Source organism: Trachemys scripta, chromosome 6 (assembly GCF_013100865.1).
Source record: "Trachemys scripta elegans isolate TJP31775 chromosome 6, CAS_Tse_1.0, whole genome shotgun sequence".
Lineage (NCBI taxonomy): Eukaryota > Metazoa > Chordata > Testudines > Emydidae > Trachemys > Trachemys scripta.
This window is the reverse complement of record NC_048303.1, coordinates 53,775,423-53,789,166: the sequence shown is the minus strand read 5'-3', so window position 1 is coordinate 53,789,166 and position 13,744 is coordinate 53,775,423. Positions and strand designations below refer to the sequence as shown.

Sequence of the window (13,744 nt, the reverse complement as noted above, 5' to 3'; positions counted from 1 at the left end):
CCCTCAGTTGCTGTAATAGCCTCATGGAGCTGGTGCAGGCTAAAGCAGCCTTCACTATATGTCAATATGAAGGAAAGTCAGTCATGACATTTGTTGAGCAAGGAAGCAAATTTACAGCCATGTGGTGGAGACAGACATGAACAATTCCTTTTTGGACATGAGATAGATCCCTGAAAGTTTTACTATTTTTCAAAATATTAAGCTTTCAAATAGTGAACTCAACTGGACATTTGCATGTATAAATACACATATAACTGCAGAAATTGTGCAGATAAATTAGTCATCCAATTAGGCTTGCATTTTTGTAGGCTGAAAGACATGAGTGCATTTTTGAAAAGCATGCCCTTATTGGCTTGTCTCCCTTTTATTTTCTCCATTGTCAATGCCCTTCATTAAATAAACCTTCCTTGTGGAAATATTGAGAACTGCTCTAATAAGTGTTTGCGGGAAATACTGACAGGAAATACTGTCAAAAAGGCATGATTTTCTGTCTATTACTGAAGTGAGTATAGAGGGCACTATATGTGATCCTTCTTAACTGATGTTATAAAGACTTGGAAGTATATGTGCCAACTTCAGGGTATCTAAGCAAACTGATGTAGAAACATCTTGAGCTGTGTCTTCAAAAATAAAAAGAGCCACCTCAAAGAAAGATGTGATTGGGGTTCAGAATTAAACATGTAAAAGCAGAGATCCAGATAGTGAGGGAAATTTAAAGCATATGCTCTCCTATATCAGTTTTATCCTTTAGGCCTGTTGAACAACAATAGTGACTTGTGCCAGGGTAGACTAAGAACACTGTCATAACTTGTCTAACTTGACAGGTAATCTAGGCTATTGTCCTAACAATACCAAGTATAAGAACTTAATTTTTGATTGTGTAAATTGGCAGATCTGCTGAAATCATTGGAGCTGTACCAATTTACACCAGTAGAGATATTTGGCCTGGAAATATTTTTAAAAGTACTCTATTTATTGAGAAATATATAGCTAAAATATAAGCCACACTTTTCCTTTCCACATATTTGTATTCACTTACGTATTCATTTATAATGACCAACGGGCAACGGAACTTCATTTTTTTGTATTTGTTTTTGAACATACAAAAATATCTAGTGGCACCCTACTTATGGATTAATTCAGAGTTAAAATACAATCAAACCTTAATTTATAAAACATTCCTCTCTTTCCTATTATTTTAATCATGTCTATGCAGATTCATTAGTGAGGCAACCAGAAGTGAATACGGTATTCCAGGGAAGGTTATGCCATTACCCTGTAATATTTCATCATAACGTTTTCTGTACTGTTCAGTTTTCCACAGGACATCATGCCATTTTGTTTTCCATATTTCCCCTAATCCATCCAATCATATTTATTTTGTTTTTAAATTCCTGACACATTCACTCTATGTTCAAACATGTCAGTTATCACTAGAACTGTGTGGGAATTCCAATTCGCAATCCATGGAAAATTTCACATTTAAAAAAAAATAGCATTCAGATTTGTAATGAAATGTCAGATGTGTGAAATTTACCATGAAATAGATATTTCTGAAAAAAAAAAATCCATTTGAGAACAAACTGGAATTTTTCAAAAATTTCCAGCAGTGGCTCTCCATGTGGCTGGCTGCCAGAGAGCCAGGGTGGTTGGGAGCCTGAGAGCTCCAGCTCTTCAGCAACTGGCCAAGAGGGCTGTGAAGGAGCTGGGAAGCCCTTGCTCTCTGGCAACTAGCCAGGCAGGCTGCAGGGGGAGGGCCCAGGAGGCCAGGAGCTCAAGGAAGCAAGCAGGTAGGCTGGCAGAAAACTAGGAAGGGTGCCTGCCCTCTAATCTCTATCAAAAGTTTTGACATAAATTGACATATTTCTGCAGAACAATTCAATTCCATCAACTCAGCACCTTTTCAACAGAAAGCTGTTCCACTGGGAATTTTCAACGAGCTCCAATTACCACTCTTGCAATCACTATTGTATTAAGCTGTAATTAATACTATAAACTAATTCTGCATTCGAGCCTCTACTCCATCCTCATCAACATTTTTTACAGCCTTCACCACCTCTGATTACTTGTTCCAGAGATAAGAACTATAGTCAATATATGATTTTATAAAGAAAGTACCCCCCAACACTCTTCCTTTTTCTCAAAAAATAGCCATTCACCAAATCCTATTTATTACTATCTTATTTTATTATTTTCCAGGAGTTTAATTTGGGGGAGGCAGAACGAGTAAGTAGTAAAATATTTACTTTATTTTACATAGTATCTGAGCTAGTGTTTAGTTGTCACGGCTTTTATCACTGGATGTCTTAAGCATCTGTGCTTGGCCTGACTGAATCACCAAAGAATTATTCAATACTTTGGGATCCTTTGGATTTGGGAAAGCCCATTAGTCTTCCTTAACATGCCAAAAGTTGTATCTCTGACTACAGTAGGTTATTTAATTGGGTATGTCACTGAAAAATTTTCAACTCACGTCTCTGATTCTTCTAGCCATTCTTTAGCTTCATTCAAGCTTCATTTCCTCCTCTTCTTCCCTCTCCCCATTCTTGAGTTACTCATCTATTGTGTACAGTACAAGCTGTGTAATCTTCTCATTCTAACCATGCTCCCTGAGCTTATAGCTCATTCACAACTTGAAGGAATTGTCTTCATGACAAATAGTGCTGTTTTCCAAATGAGTTTTTAAATGAATTGTCCACTATAGGAGGCCCCTTCTTGTTTTATTTATCTAAACACAAAGATCCTTCTGCTTCATAGAGAATGTACAGCACTCAAGTCTGGGATCTAAAGTTTGAAAAGCTGTGCAGTGTACATAGGATCACTGACCATGAGGAATTCTACAATATCTATCCTGCACTAGTTTGTTTGTTTGTTTTCTTACATCCCACACTTTTACTGCATTTCAATACCTCTTAAAATCTCCTTTGTATTTAAGTGTGGTAGATGAATATGTTTCACATCTGCAGCAGCTATAGCAGATTAATCTGTTCTAGGGCTCCAGGAGGAATATCAAAGTTTAAATTAAAAGAATGGCACATGGTCATCATGGCTATCAGCAGTGCAGCTAGTCAGAAAATGTCTCCCTTTCCGCAATGAAAATGTTGATGAAAATGCAAACAAAAAAACAAACAAAAATTTTTTTTTGATTGTGAAGTATTCCATGGGAAATTTCAAGCTTCTGGGCAAAAAAAATCAAAAACTGAAAAAAAAAAAATGTCCAAAACCTAAAAAAAATCAGCCAGAAACTTTCATCTGAAAACCCAATAGAAACATGGTTGAAACCTAAAACTTCTGTATTCAGAAATGCTGCCGTGGCATCTCACAGGAGTTGTAGTTTGGATGCCTCTGGCCCCAGTTCTCTTCTATGTGCCAGGCTCCCTGGATGGACTACGTCTCTCATGATGCCCCAAAGTCTCCCTTCTTGGTAAGCCAGGTGATGCATCATGAGTAGTCTGGCTGGGGAACTTGGCCCACAGGAGACTGAGGCCATAAGGCATCCAAACTACAACTCCCATGAGTCACCATGCGAGCATTTCTGAATCAAAAACATTCTGGCATTGCAGGTGAAATTTTTTGTTTTCAGATGTTCTGTCAAAAAATAATTTAGATGGAAAATTTTCGACCTGCTCTAATCAACAATGAAAGAAGTTGCCTGCTTCCAGAAACAAAATTAGAAAGAAGAAAAAATAAAGGGCAGGAGACAACCTGGAAAGAAAACTGGAAGAAACTACAAAGCTAAATTCAGAAGCAAGTCCAATGTGGTGTATGTTTCACCAGCTTAGACTCTTTTATATTCATACAGACTTACTGACATTTAACTTACATTCCCTTACTTATCCTCTTTGGATTTGGCTTGCTGAGTTTAGTTTAGTCTAAAGGAATGTAAATTGGTGTTGGTCAAGGGTATGGAAGAAAAGAGTGTATCTTGAAAAGTAACAAAAGTAGACCACTCCCCTATTCCCATTTGCTGTCACAACAGCTTTTCATACTGAACAGTTTTGTCTCACTATATTACTATAGTTACTATATGTTCCCCCTTTCTCTTTATTGTATCCCTCTGTCTTTTCTTGTTTTATACTTATATTGTAAGTTCCTCAGGTCAAGGACTGTCTTTTCTGTTAGTTGTACATACAGCACTTCGCAAAATTGGCTGTTGGTCCACGACTGGGGCCCCTATGCCCTACCTCAATACAAAGAGTAATTCTTATACCTTCTCCTGGCTCCTCAAAAAGATAAGTTATATCAACTTAGCCTTCCACACACTTCCCTAGAATAATCAATATTCACACTCCAGTAAGTAGGTGTATCTCCCACAACCTTACATTACATCAGCATGTCTGACTTTGGCTCACAGTATTGACTTAGGGCCTGACTGATGAGCTAAACTGGATCTCTTGCAAGAGTGTGGACTAAGAGCCAGATCTAAGGCCCACTGAAGTCAGTGGGAACCTTTCATTTGAATTCAATGGGCTTTAGATCAGGCCCTAAATACAAAAAATGAAAAAGAAGGAACAAATATCATTCTTGTAACACTGTCATGAAAATTTACCACCCCAGACACAAAACCTAATCAACTGTCCTTTTCCATAATAATGACAATGATAAAAAAACTTAAATATATTTTTGGCATCTCTTTAAAAGTCTTATTGCCCTGGAGTGAAGGAAGAGCAGTAAAATTTTGCAACAATTAATTTATTCTATGTTGCTGAATTTTACAATTAATTCATTTATTATGTTATAATAGAGGGCTTACAGAAAAGACTTGTGTGCTAGTAAAATAATTATTTAAGAACAGGGTTCTACAAGATATATTTCTTGAAAAAACCTCTTCACACCTGAGAGAGGTTTCCTAGCTACATACAGTATCAGTCATTCTCAGTGAATACAAAAGTAAGGAACTACTAGTAACACTGTACCCTTGTTTTTTGAAAAGCAGTTGATAAATATTTTAACATATGAAGTACCTGTATGAGGAAATGGGCACCATTTTGAAGAAATGCATCATTTCTTATTGGTAGATTTAAGCTGTCCTGGCGTTTCCCTTCTGGAAAGATGAGGATGCCTCTTCCTGAAACATTTAGGATGCCATCTTTTGCTCGCTCAAGATCCACAGTTCCAGCAGGAACATACAGGACAATATAAACCAACCTTACAACTCCGACTGTTCCTCTTTGCCTTGCAAAACTCAAGGACAAAAAACGTCCTGTTGGGTTGCTTTCAATCCTCTGGTTCTCCAAAGGGTAAAACTCCATTAGACCATAAATATCATCACTGTCCTGAATGTAGAACAAAAGCTACAAGAACAGAAAAATATCCTTAGTATTCTATCTCACCATTAGCACACACCATACAGTATTATTCATTCTTCTACTGGTGGTTGCTCTGATTGTTACCATGAGATTTTCTGCACCCGTTTTTCTGTGAATTTATAGTGTTCATGAAAGGGGCCTGAAGTCTCCTTTGTACAGAACATGTATAATGGTAGCTGTGTGAACTTACTCACAGTGTACCATCAACGTGTGTCAACTATGACTCAATGAGCCCACCTCTAGAGAACAAAGGATAGTTTAGTTCCTGTGCCCATTCTATACTTGGCCTCTCTGTTGAAATTACCAACCAAGATAGCAATTAATTAAAATTGTGAGAACGGTTTGTGCCCTGTAGACAAAGTGCTTAGAGACACCCAAATAAGAGCTAAATGGTTGCATACCCCCTAGCCAGGGACTCTTCTTTACCCTCCCTGGCCATTGGGATGTAACTGCAAAATCATTTACAGTGTCTTCCTGACCAGATCTCACAGAGATCCTTGAAATGTCCAGGCACTCATTGAATGGTATTGCTTTGTAAGGGATAGCGTCTAGGGGTGAAGGTAGCTAAGAGGGAGGAGAACATCCCCCAGTCTGTTAACAATTTGAATATTATGCCCATCTCCCTATGCTTCCTAAACAAAAATGTCCTGGGATTACAGCCCAGAGTTGCAGTAAACTCCATGCCCCTATATGGGAGAAATGGGGCCTGGATACATATATGGCCACTTGGGGCTCGTGGGGAACTCATTAACATTTGTTTTCTGTCCCCCGAGTGGCTTCACATAACCCATCCACTGAGCACCTGTAGAATTCCCCTTCTGAACCAGGCCTAACCTGCAGAATATTATTACAGCCATATGGAGACATTTTACGATCAACTAGGGTCTCTGGGGGCTACTGCAATACAAATAGATACAAATAATTTTGTTCCATGGCTTAAGTACAAATCCTTAGCCTTTCTAAATGATCAGCTTTATCTAAATTAGAAAGTCTTTTTACTTCCCTGCCCCGCTTCTCTGAAAGACAACATAAAATCAGACTTACCTCAGCAGGTTCACTCACTTCTGCACCCCCCTGTAGTGTATCAGCTAGAATTCTAAGCAGATAGGGCTCTGCCTCTTCAGGGAAATCATCACTGATAATGTTCAGAGGAAGTGATGCCAACATCTGCCCTTGAGCAAAATGTAACACCCCTGAGGCAGGAGTGATATCTGCAGTCACGGGTGAAGGATCACTGCTATTACGAGTTATAATCCAAGTAACTGAAACATTTCCATGTGTTCCACCATTTCTTGCAACTGTAATTCCTTCAAACCTATGGTTGTGAAGAAAAGTAAACATACACTGGCTTTTCCTAAATATGAGATGTTTTTCTTAGTTATCCATCTTCTGAATGTTGTAGGCTTATACACTATTTGTCCTCTTTCAAAGGGCTTGATTCGGATCTCTCTTAACTGGTTTATACTAGTATAATTCCACTGACTTCAGTGGAATTAGTCTTGATTTAATTGGTTCACATGAGATCAGAGTCCGACACTACGGTTTGGTCTGATTGATAGTTTGGAAAATGCCATCATAACTTAGATTTAGACTTTTCTTAAATACAAAGACTGTTTATTAATGAACCATATATAATATGGTGATGGTACAGCCTGAACTCCCTTTTTTAAATAAGAAAGATATTGAGAAACAAACATTTATAAAATATGAGCTTTAAATTTGTCTAGTAAAACCTATTAGTCTGATTTACTCAAAAGGAAGTAATTTTCGTCTCTTCTAGCCTTGTTTTTTTTTTATCAGTTTACAAGTTACATCGGATTACAACTATTAGATATGAATGCTTAATTCATTCAAACTCATCATTGTGTCTTCTATATTGAAATATTAAACCACCACTATTTCTGGGTCTGGACATAGTGTCTTGGTATCAATGAGGTACGTTCAGTATTTATAAAGTTATGCTTCTTGCTATTAAATTAACTAACTTTGAAAAAGTCCAGTATTATTCAAGAGGTATTTTAAATTAAGGTGACCATATATTATTGTGTTTTAATTGTAGTTCTATAAATTTATCATGATAAGCAAATTAGTGAAACAAATTAATGTAGTTACAACACCTATATCTTTTCCATATGAAGCTTCTTATCCCACAAAATGTTATATCCAGAGGTGAGTACACTTATGATCCAAGATGCCATGGTTTTTTAACACAAAATTATGTAAATTGTATCTAGTTCACTCTGTTTCTAACAAAATTTGTATTCACTTAGACCAGTGGTTCTCAACCAGGGGTATGCATACACCTGGGGTACACAGAGGTCTTCCAGTGGGTACATCAACTTATCTAGATATTTGCCTAGTTTTACAACAGGCTACATAAAAAGCACTAGCAAAGTCAGTAAAAACTAAAATTTCATACAAACAAGAACTTGTTTATACTGCTCTATATACTATACACTGAAATGTAAGTACGATATTTATATTCCAATTGATTTATTTTATGATTATATGGTAAAATGAGAAAGTAAGTAATTTTTCAGTAGTAGTGTGCTGTGACACTTTTGTATTTTTATGTATGATTTTGTAATCAAGTAGTTTTTAAGTGGGGTGAAACTTATGGGTAGTCAGGAAAGGTTGAGAGCCACTGACTTACAGCAGCTAAGAATGCAGGACTAGTTTAATGACTGTGTAATTAAAATGTGCTAGTCCTGCATCATTACTAAAAAATAAAAAGTACCCCTTTCCAGAGAGGCTTTTTCCTTGGATTATTAATAATATGGTAGATAAATACACCTCTTGCTATTTTGGAGGTTAACACAGAACAATGGCAGGTAGTGAGTACTGCTACAGAGCCCATGTCTATTTTCTAAACACAGCTATTTCATCAATAGTAAACATTTGTACAGAACTTTAATCTTAATGTATAAAACCCTAAAAATGATGTTATTTCAATGTTAAAATTTGAAGAACTGCAAATTTATAAATCCTGTATTGTGAACACAGATACTTAACAGTGGCTACATTTTCCCCTTACCTAAGAAAACCACCCCCAAAGCAGCTGTTTCATAAATCCAAAAGATAACACTTTAGCTACAGTTGGAAAATCTATAATACCTTGAAGTTTGGTCTTCATCAATGATAACCACCTGAGCAAACAATACACTGTTGATTGACAGTACTCCATAGGGTTTGTCATTAGGTTTAATGGTGACATGGACAATAGAAGGGCTTATTAAAACAGCATCTCCTTGCAGAGTGTCTTTAAGGAGCATAATCTGAAAGGTCTCCGCAATTTCTGGTATGGCATCATCGAAGATTTTAAATTTCATGTCAGATTCATGCACTTGAGATGGGAAAACAATAGTCATATTTGGTTGCAGATCTAGGAAGTCTAAATTAAGCTGTGCATGTGCTGTTGAATTCCCAGTTATGATGATGTAACAGACAGAGACTTCATATTCATCAGATCCAATCAATTTTCCGCTGTCATCCTTACCACGAACCACTTGAATTGTTAGCACATCAGCCTCCTCGGGCACCATATAAGCACTCTGAGAGAATCGCACAGGGCTGTCATTTTTCTTAATAGTAATCAGAACAGTGTTTCTTGTTGTGTTGATTTCAGCCCCTCCTTCCACACTTCTCAGATGAACATTAAATATTTCATCATTTTCTGGTATCTGGAAAAATAATATTGACAGCTAAGAATAACTCATGTTCTAAATATATGCAGAGCAGCCTGACTGTCAAAACTGCCTTTATTTATTCTTCAGCACAAGCAAATTTGCCCAAACCAACAGATCATTCAATAGCACAAATAGGGGAACACGCCTATAACTTAGTATATGTGCTGCCGAAGCAAGCACACCTTGACTCAAAATACTTTCCCAAAACAGAAGATTTCCATTTTCCAGAACATATTGCTGTACTTTAGAAATATGACTAAAACACAGATATACTGAAACTAGAGATGGGTCTGAACCAAAACACTGGCTCTCGCCACTTCAAGATTTTTAGGAGACTGAAACTTTGCATCATGGGACCATCGCTATCTACTGCTTGGAGCATTTTACAAACTGCTTCTCTATGAGATAATCTCTGCTCTCAGTTATCCAGGTTTAAATCCTGAGTAACCCTACTGATTTCACCACTGGTTTTCGTGAGAGTGCCTGAGATATGGCCCTATGAGCATAGCAAATGGACATGACCTGGTTCAGTCTCTCACCATTTATGTAGGATTACATGAAAGAAATTGCACACATTCTGCTCTCAGATGGACCTACACAATTCCCAGTGAAATCAATGGGAATGCACTCATGCAGGTGAGGAAAGAATTGGGTCCTGTATCTGTTCCTTGTTTCTGACACTCAAAATAAAGTAGTATTTACTTCTGAAAGAAATCCCAGTGCAAAATTAATTACAGTTATTACTGGTAAATATGCAGTTATAAAGTGGACAAATCCTTTCTAAGCACTGTTACTGCCTTCGGCTCTTTAAAAAGGTTCTAATTCCCTGCTGTCCAGTATTTCTTCTCTTTCATAAACATTTGCTAATTGGCCACCCTTGGATCCTTTTCTAGGACTATGAGAGTGAGTGTGCAGCTGTCTTTAAAGCCAGTGCCAATTTTACTCCTTGTTTGGCTTGTGGCACTAAAACTTGCATAGTGTTGTTGACTGACACAGCCTTTTACAGACCTGGAACCTGAAAGATCTAAGTCACGGCTCTCCCCTACTGAGGTACAACAGTTATTCTGTCTGACCAACATGGATATTAGTTTATTCATTTATGTTTCTTTTAGCCCACCCGTGATCATACTCTCCTGCAAAGCCAAATCCATCCATTTAAAAGACAGTGAAAATATATAAGACTTTTTAACTACAAATGATGTTTCTGCAACTCGGAGCTATTGGCCAGTTAATTGGATCATGACTGGCAGACAAAAGCATCAATCAAACTTCACCAAACAATCTGGCACAAAGTTTTCTCAGTCCTGCTTGTCTATTATTTTCCCCAGACAAACTTCCATACCACTCAATAATAAAGAGGAATTTTGTCAGCAGAATAACAAAGACATATTAAAGTGTAGTTCTACATTGAAAAAATATTTTAAACGTACCATTTTGGGGGCCAATGTCTGTGGTTTCTCATTGATAACCATATAAAAGATGCTGCTCAGTTTACAAATATAAAGATGTCTTTCCTAACTACCAGCCAAGCACATTCAGCATAGGTTCTCATAGTAAGATTGGGTTCTTTCCATCATCAGCATCACCATAAGTGAGATTTCTGCAGGCCAAAATAAGCCCTCACGTGCATCTGTGCAACCTTATCAGCAACACTATAGCTTTCAGTCACAGAGTTCTGAGAACACTTTTCTAAATAATCACATCTTCATGATCTCCACAAAGGATTACTAGGCAAAACCAACAGTTCCAAGTTGGTATTACAGACTACAGAAATATTGATTTTTACCTGGACAAAATGTTTCTGCATCTCAGACATACCAGTCTGGAAGAAACTTTTCTGATACTATAAATATCATTAGAGTTGGTTGAAAATGGTAGAGTTTTTGAAAAAAAATTCAAAACAATTTTTGTTTTTGCAGGTTTCAAAAGTGAATGATTTCTTATTTGTTCAATTTTTTGTGAATTTATTGAATATTAAGTTATTCAGTTTTTGTTTTCTCCCCACTTTTTCTGCCTTTTTTTTCAGTCCCTCACCTACACTTCTTCCTTTCGTATTGTCTTATGGACTGATAAGGAGGCATAGTCTGGACACTTAGAAGTAAGGCTTTATTGGAACTAAAACAGAGTTACATAAGACAAAGGAGAGCCACATGCTCCTCACTGTGTATCTGGTGAAGCTGACTCTGGACTGCTTCCAATCCTTTCTTCTTAGCCCAATGCCATTCTCTCTAACATGTGCTCTGCTCTGAAAGACACTGGACATACTCCTAACACTTTTTTTCATTTTGTCATTGAAAAGGGGGAAAAAAAGGAAGGGGGAAAAGGAGGAGAAAAACAAACTGGAAAATTTTTGATTTGGGGTTTCCCTCAAAAAAAATTAAAATGTCAAACCAATGAAAAAATTGTGAACATACCTATTTTAAGAAAAGGCCATTTTGGGATGAAATAATTTTTAATTAAAAAAATGTTGATCAGCTCTAGTTATTATGTAGTGTTCATACTGTTTAGAAGGCTTTTGGCCACCATGGGCCTTTTGTTTTATTATTATAAGGAGGAGCTATCTATTTTCAAAGTGTTGCTCTATTCTTAAAAGTGTCTGTGTAAAAACTGAATCATCTCTTTCAACAGACGTGCTCCTTATGACCACTCAAAGTAATGTCATCTTATTCTAGTGACAAACATAAGATTTACTTGCTTTTCACACCTGTTAGCTATGTAGAGCCACCACAGCTAAGAGAGACTGCTGGATTCTATTCCATCTTATGCATCATTAACTGAAGGTAATGAAATTGCACAGGCATCACTGAGGGTATAACTATAAATAAGGGCTTAATAAGAGCTATACCTTCATAGTTGGTAATGTAAAATAAGGAAAGAGCCCAAGTTAATTATCTAACTACAGGTTGAGTTTGAAAGAGAGCCAGTTAGTAAAAATATATTTTTATTTGGAAACAGAGAACATTTGCTACGGAAGATTTGACAAATCATTGTAGGAGGGGTTTAATAATGGATAAGCACTATACTTTGAGACCTGGGTTCAATGCCTAGCTCAGTCATAGACTTCGTATGTGACCCTAGGCAAGTCACTTAACCTGCCCTATGCCTCAGTTTCTCATTTGTAAAATAGGGATAATATTTTCCTTAAATAAATATATATTTATTTTATTTGTATTTGTATTTTAGTAGTAGGTAGGAGCCCCAATCATGGACTAGGACCCCATTGTGCTGCATGCTGTACAAACACAGAACAAAAAGAGGGTCTCCACCTCAAAAAACTTACCATCTAAGTCTCACAGGAGTGTTGTGAAGTTAAATTAATTAAATATGCAGATGCTACTGTGATGAGGTGCCAGACAAGTAGGTAGAAACAACAAATGTGGATTCCTGCAATGCTGATATTTACAAAGTCACTTTTCTGAGCAGAACCACACTAAAGCCTTAGCTAAGCCAAGCAGTTTTGTGCATTTATTCAAAGCCATGATGCATACAACTTCACCTTCTGCATATCAAAACCTTCTAAAATGAATCCAACTTGTTCCTACCTGGTCATCAAGCACTGTTAAATTATAAATCAGTACTGCTCTCCCAGGAGGAAAGGTAATATTGCCCTTAGCTGGGCTCAAGTCTTCTTCAGCTGAGTTTGGGCCACCTTCTACCTGCAAAAAATTCATTTTTCTGATCAACAAATATCCAAGACATTTTCAAGGCTTAAGTAACTGCAGATAAACAGGAAGACAAGTCTAATATGGTTGTGTCGGTCTGATATTCAAAATAACTTGTGTGGGCTACACAAAGATTCACTGAATATTCAATGGTCCCAACTCTAAATATTAGATATAGCAGAGGAAATTTTGATTTCACAAGCCGTGTTGCAATAGTTGCAGCAAAAGAGCTATTTTGGGGAATGTGCCTATCTAGCTGAATGTCCAATGGAACAAATCAGAGTAATCATGATGGAGGGATGGATGGCCAAAAGAATAACTAGAAGAAATTTGCTTCAATACAGGTCCATGAGCACTCTTCAGTGTTCACTGATTCATAACTGGTTCTTTTAAATAGTTGAAAGAATGGTGGCTATAATTTATTATGCATAATTAGCTATCTGGAACTAAATTCTGAGATAGAATTCTAATGGGAATTGCTTTTGTGGCATTTTTTTCTGGTTTTGACATTGAAGTTATTTATGACACTATAGACTTTTGACATTGAAGTTATTTGCTCAAGACCTGAATGCTTGTATAGGAGGAACTCTTTGAGTTGGCTTCTTAAATATCTTCATGCTGTTTCACATCTGATATTCCTTGATGAAACATAGGAACCTTGTCTTATAATAGGCTTATTCAAAGTGATACAAGCTACGAAAGTGAGATCTTGGAAGAATGTTGCCATTTTCATAATGTAATAAAAATACTACAATGATAAATAATAATTAATAATAGTGTGTAATAAGCATGTCATAAAAACAATTTTTATATTTCCAAGTTCACTGCTTTTATAATTTATACTCAGGTAAAGGAGAAAATACCTGGAGATTTCATTTTAGGAGGGGTTCGCGAGACTTGACATTTTATTGAAAGGGGTTCACAGGTTGTTAAAGTTTGGGAACCACTGGTCTAGCTAATACATAGTCTTGCTTTGAGTGCTGGGGACTGGACCAGAAGACCTCTCAAGATCCCTTCCACTCCTATGTTTCTATAATTACGCTTTCCCATAGACAAGCAAAACTGAACCAGAGATCCACATGAAAGA

At 36.9% G+C, this 13,744-nt stretch overlaps 1 protein-coding gene across 1 annotated transcript in view; it reads right to left on the bottom strand.

The window, feature by feature from the left end:
- ADGRV1 (adhesion G protein-coupled receptor V1) overlaps positions 1 to 13,744 on the bottom strand; it is a 438,752-nt gene that overhangs the window by 404,085 nt on the left and 20,923 nt on the right. Inside the window, exons 6-9 of the mRNA XM_034773174.1 lie at positions 12,538 to 12,651; positions 8,424 to 8,989; positions 6,354 to 6,624; positions 4,965 to 5,294 (exon numbers count right to left, since the gene is read on the bottom strand). Coding sequence (XP_034629065.1) covers positions 4,965 to 5,294; positions 6,354 to 6,624; positions 8,424 to 8,989; positions 12,538 to 12,651 — 1,281 coding nt within the window. The remainder of the gene's footprint in view (positions 1 to 4,964; positions 5,295 to 6,353; positions 6,625 to 8,423; positions 8,990 to 12,537; positions 12,652 to 13,744) is intronic.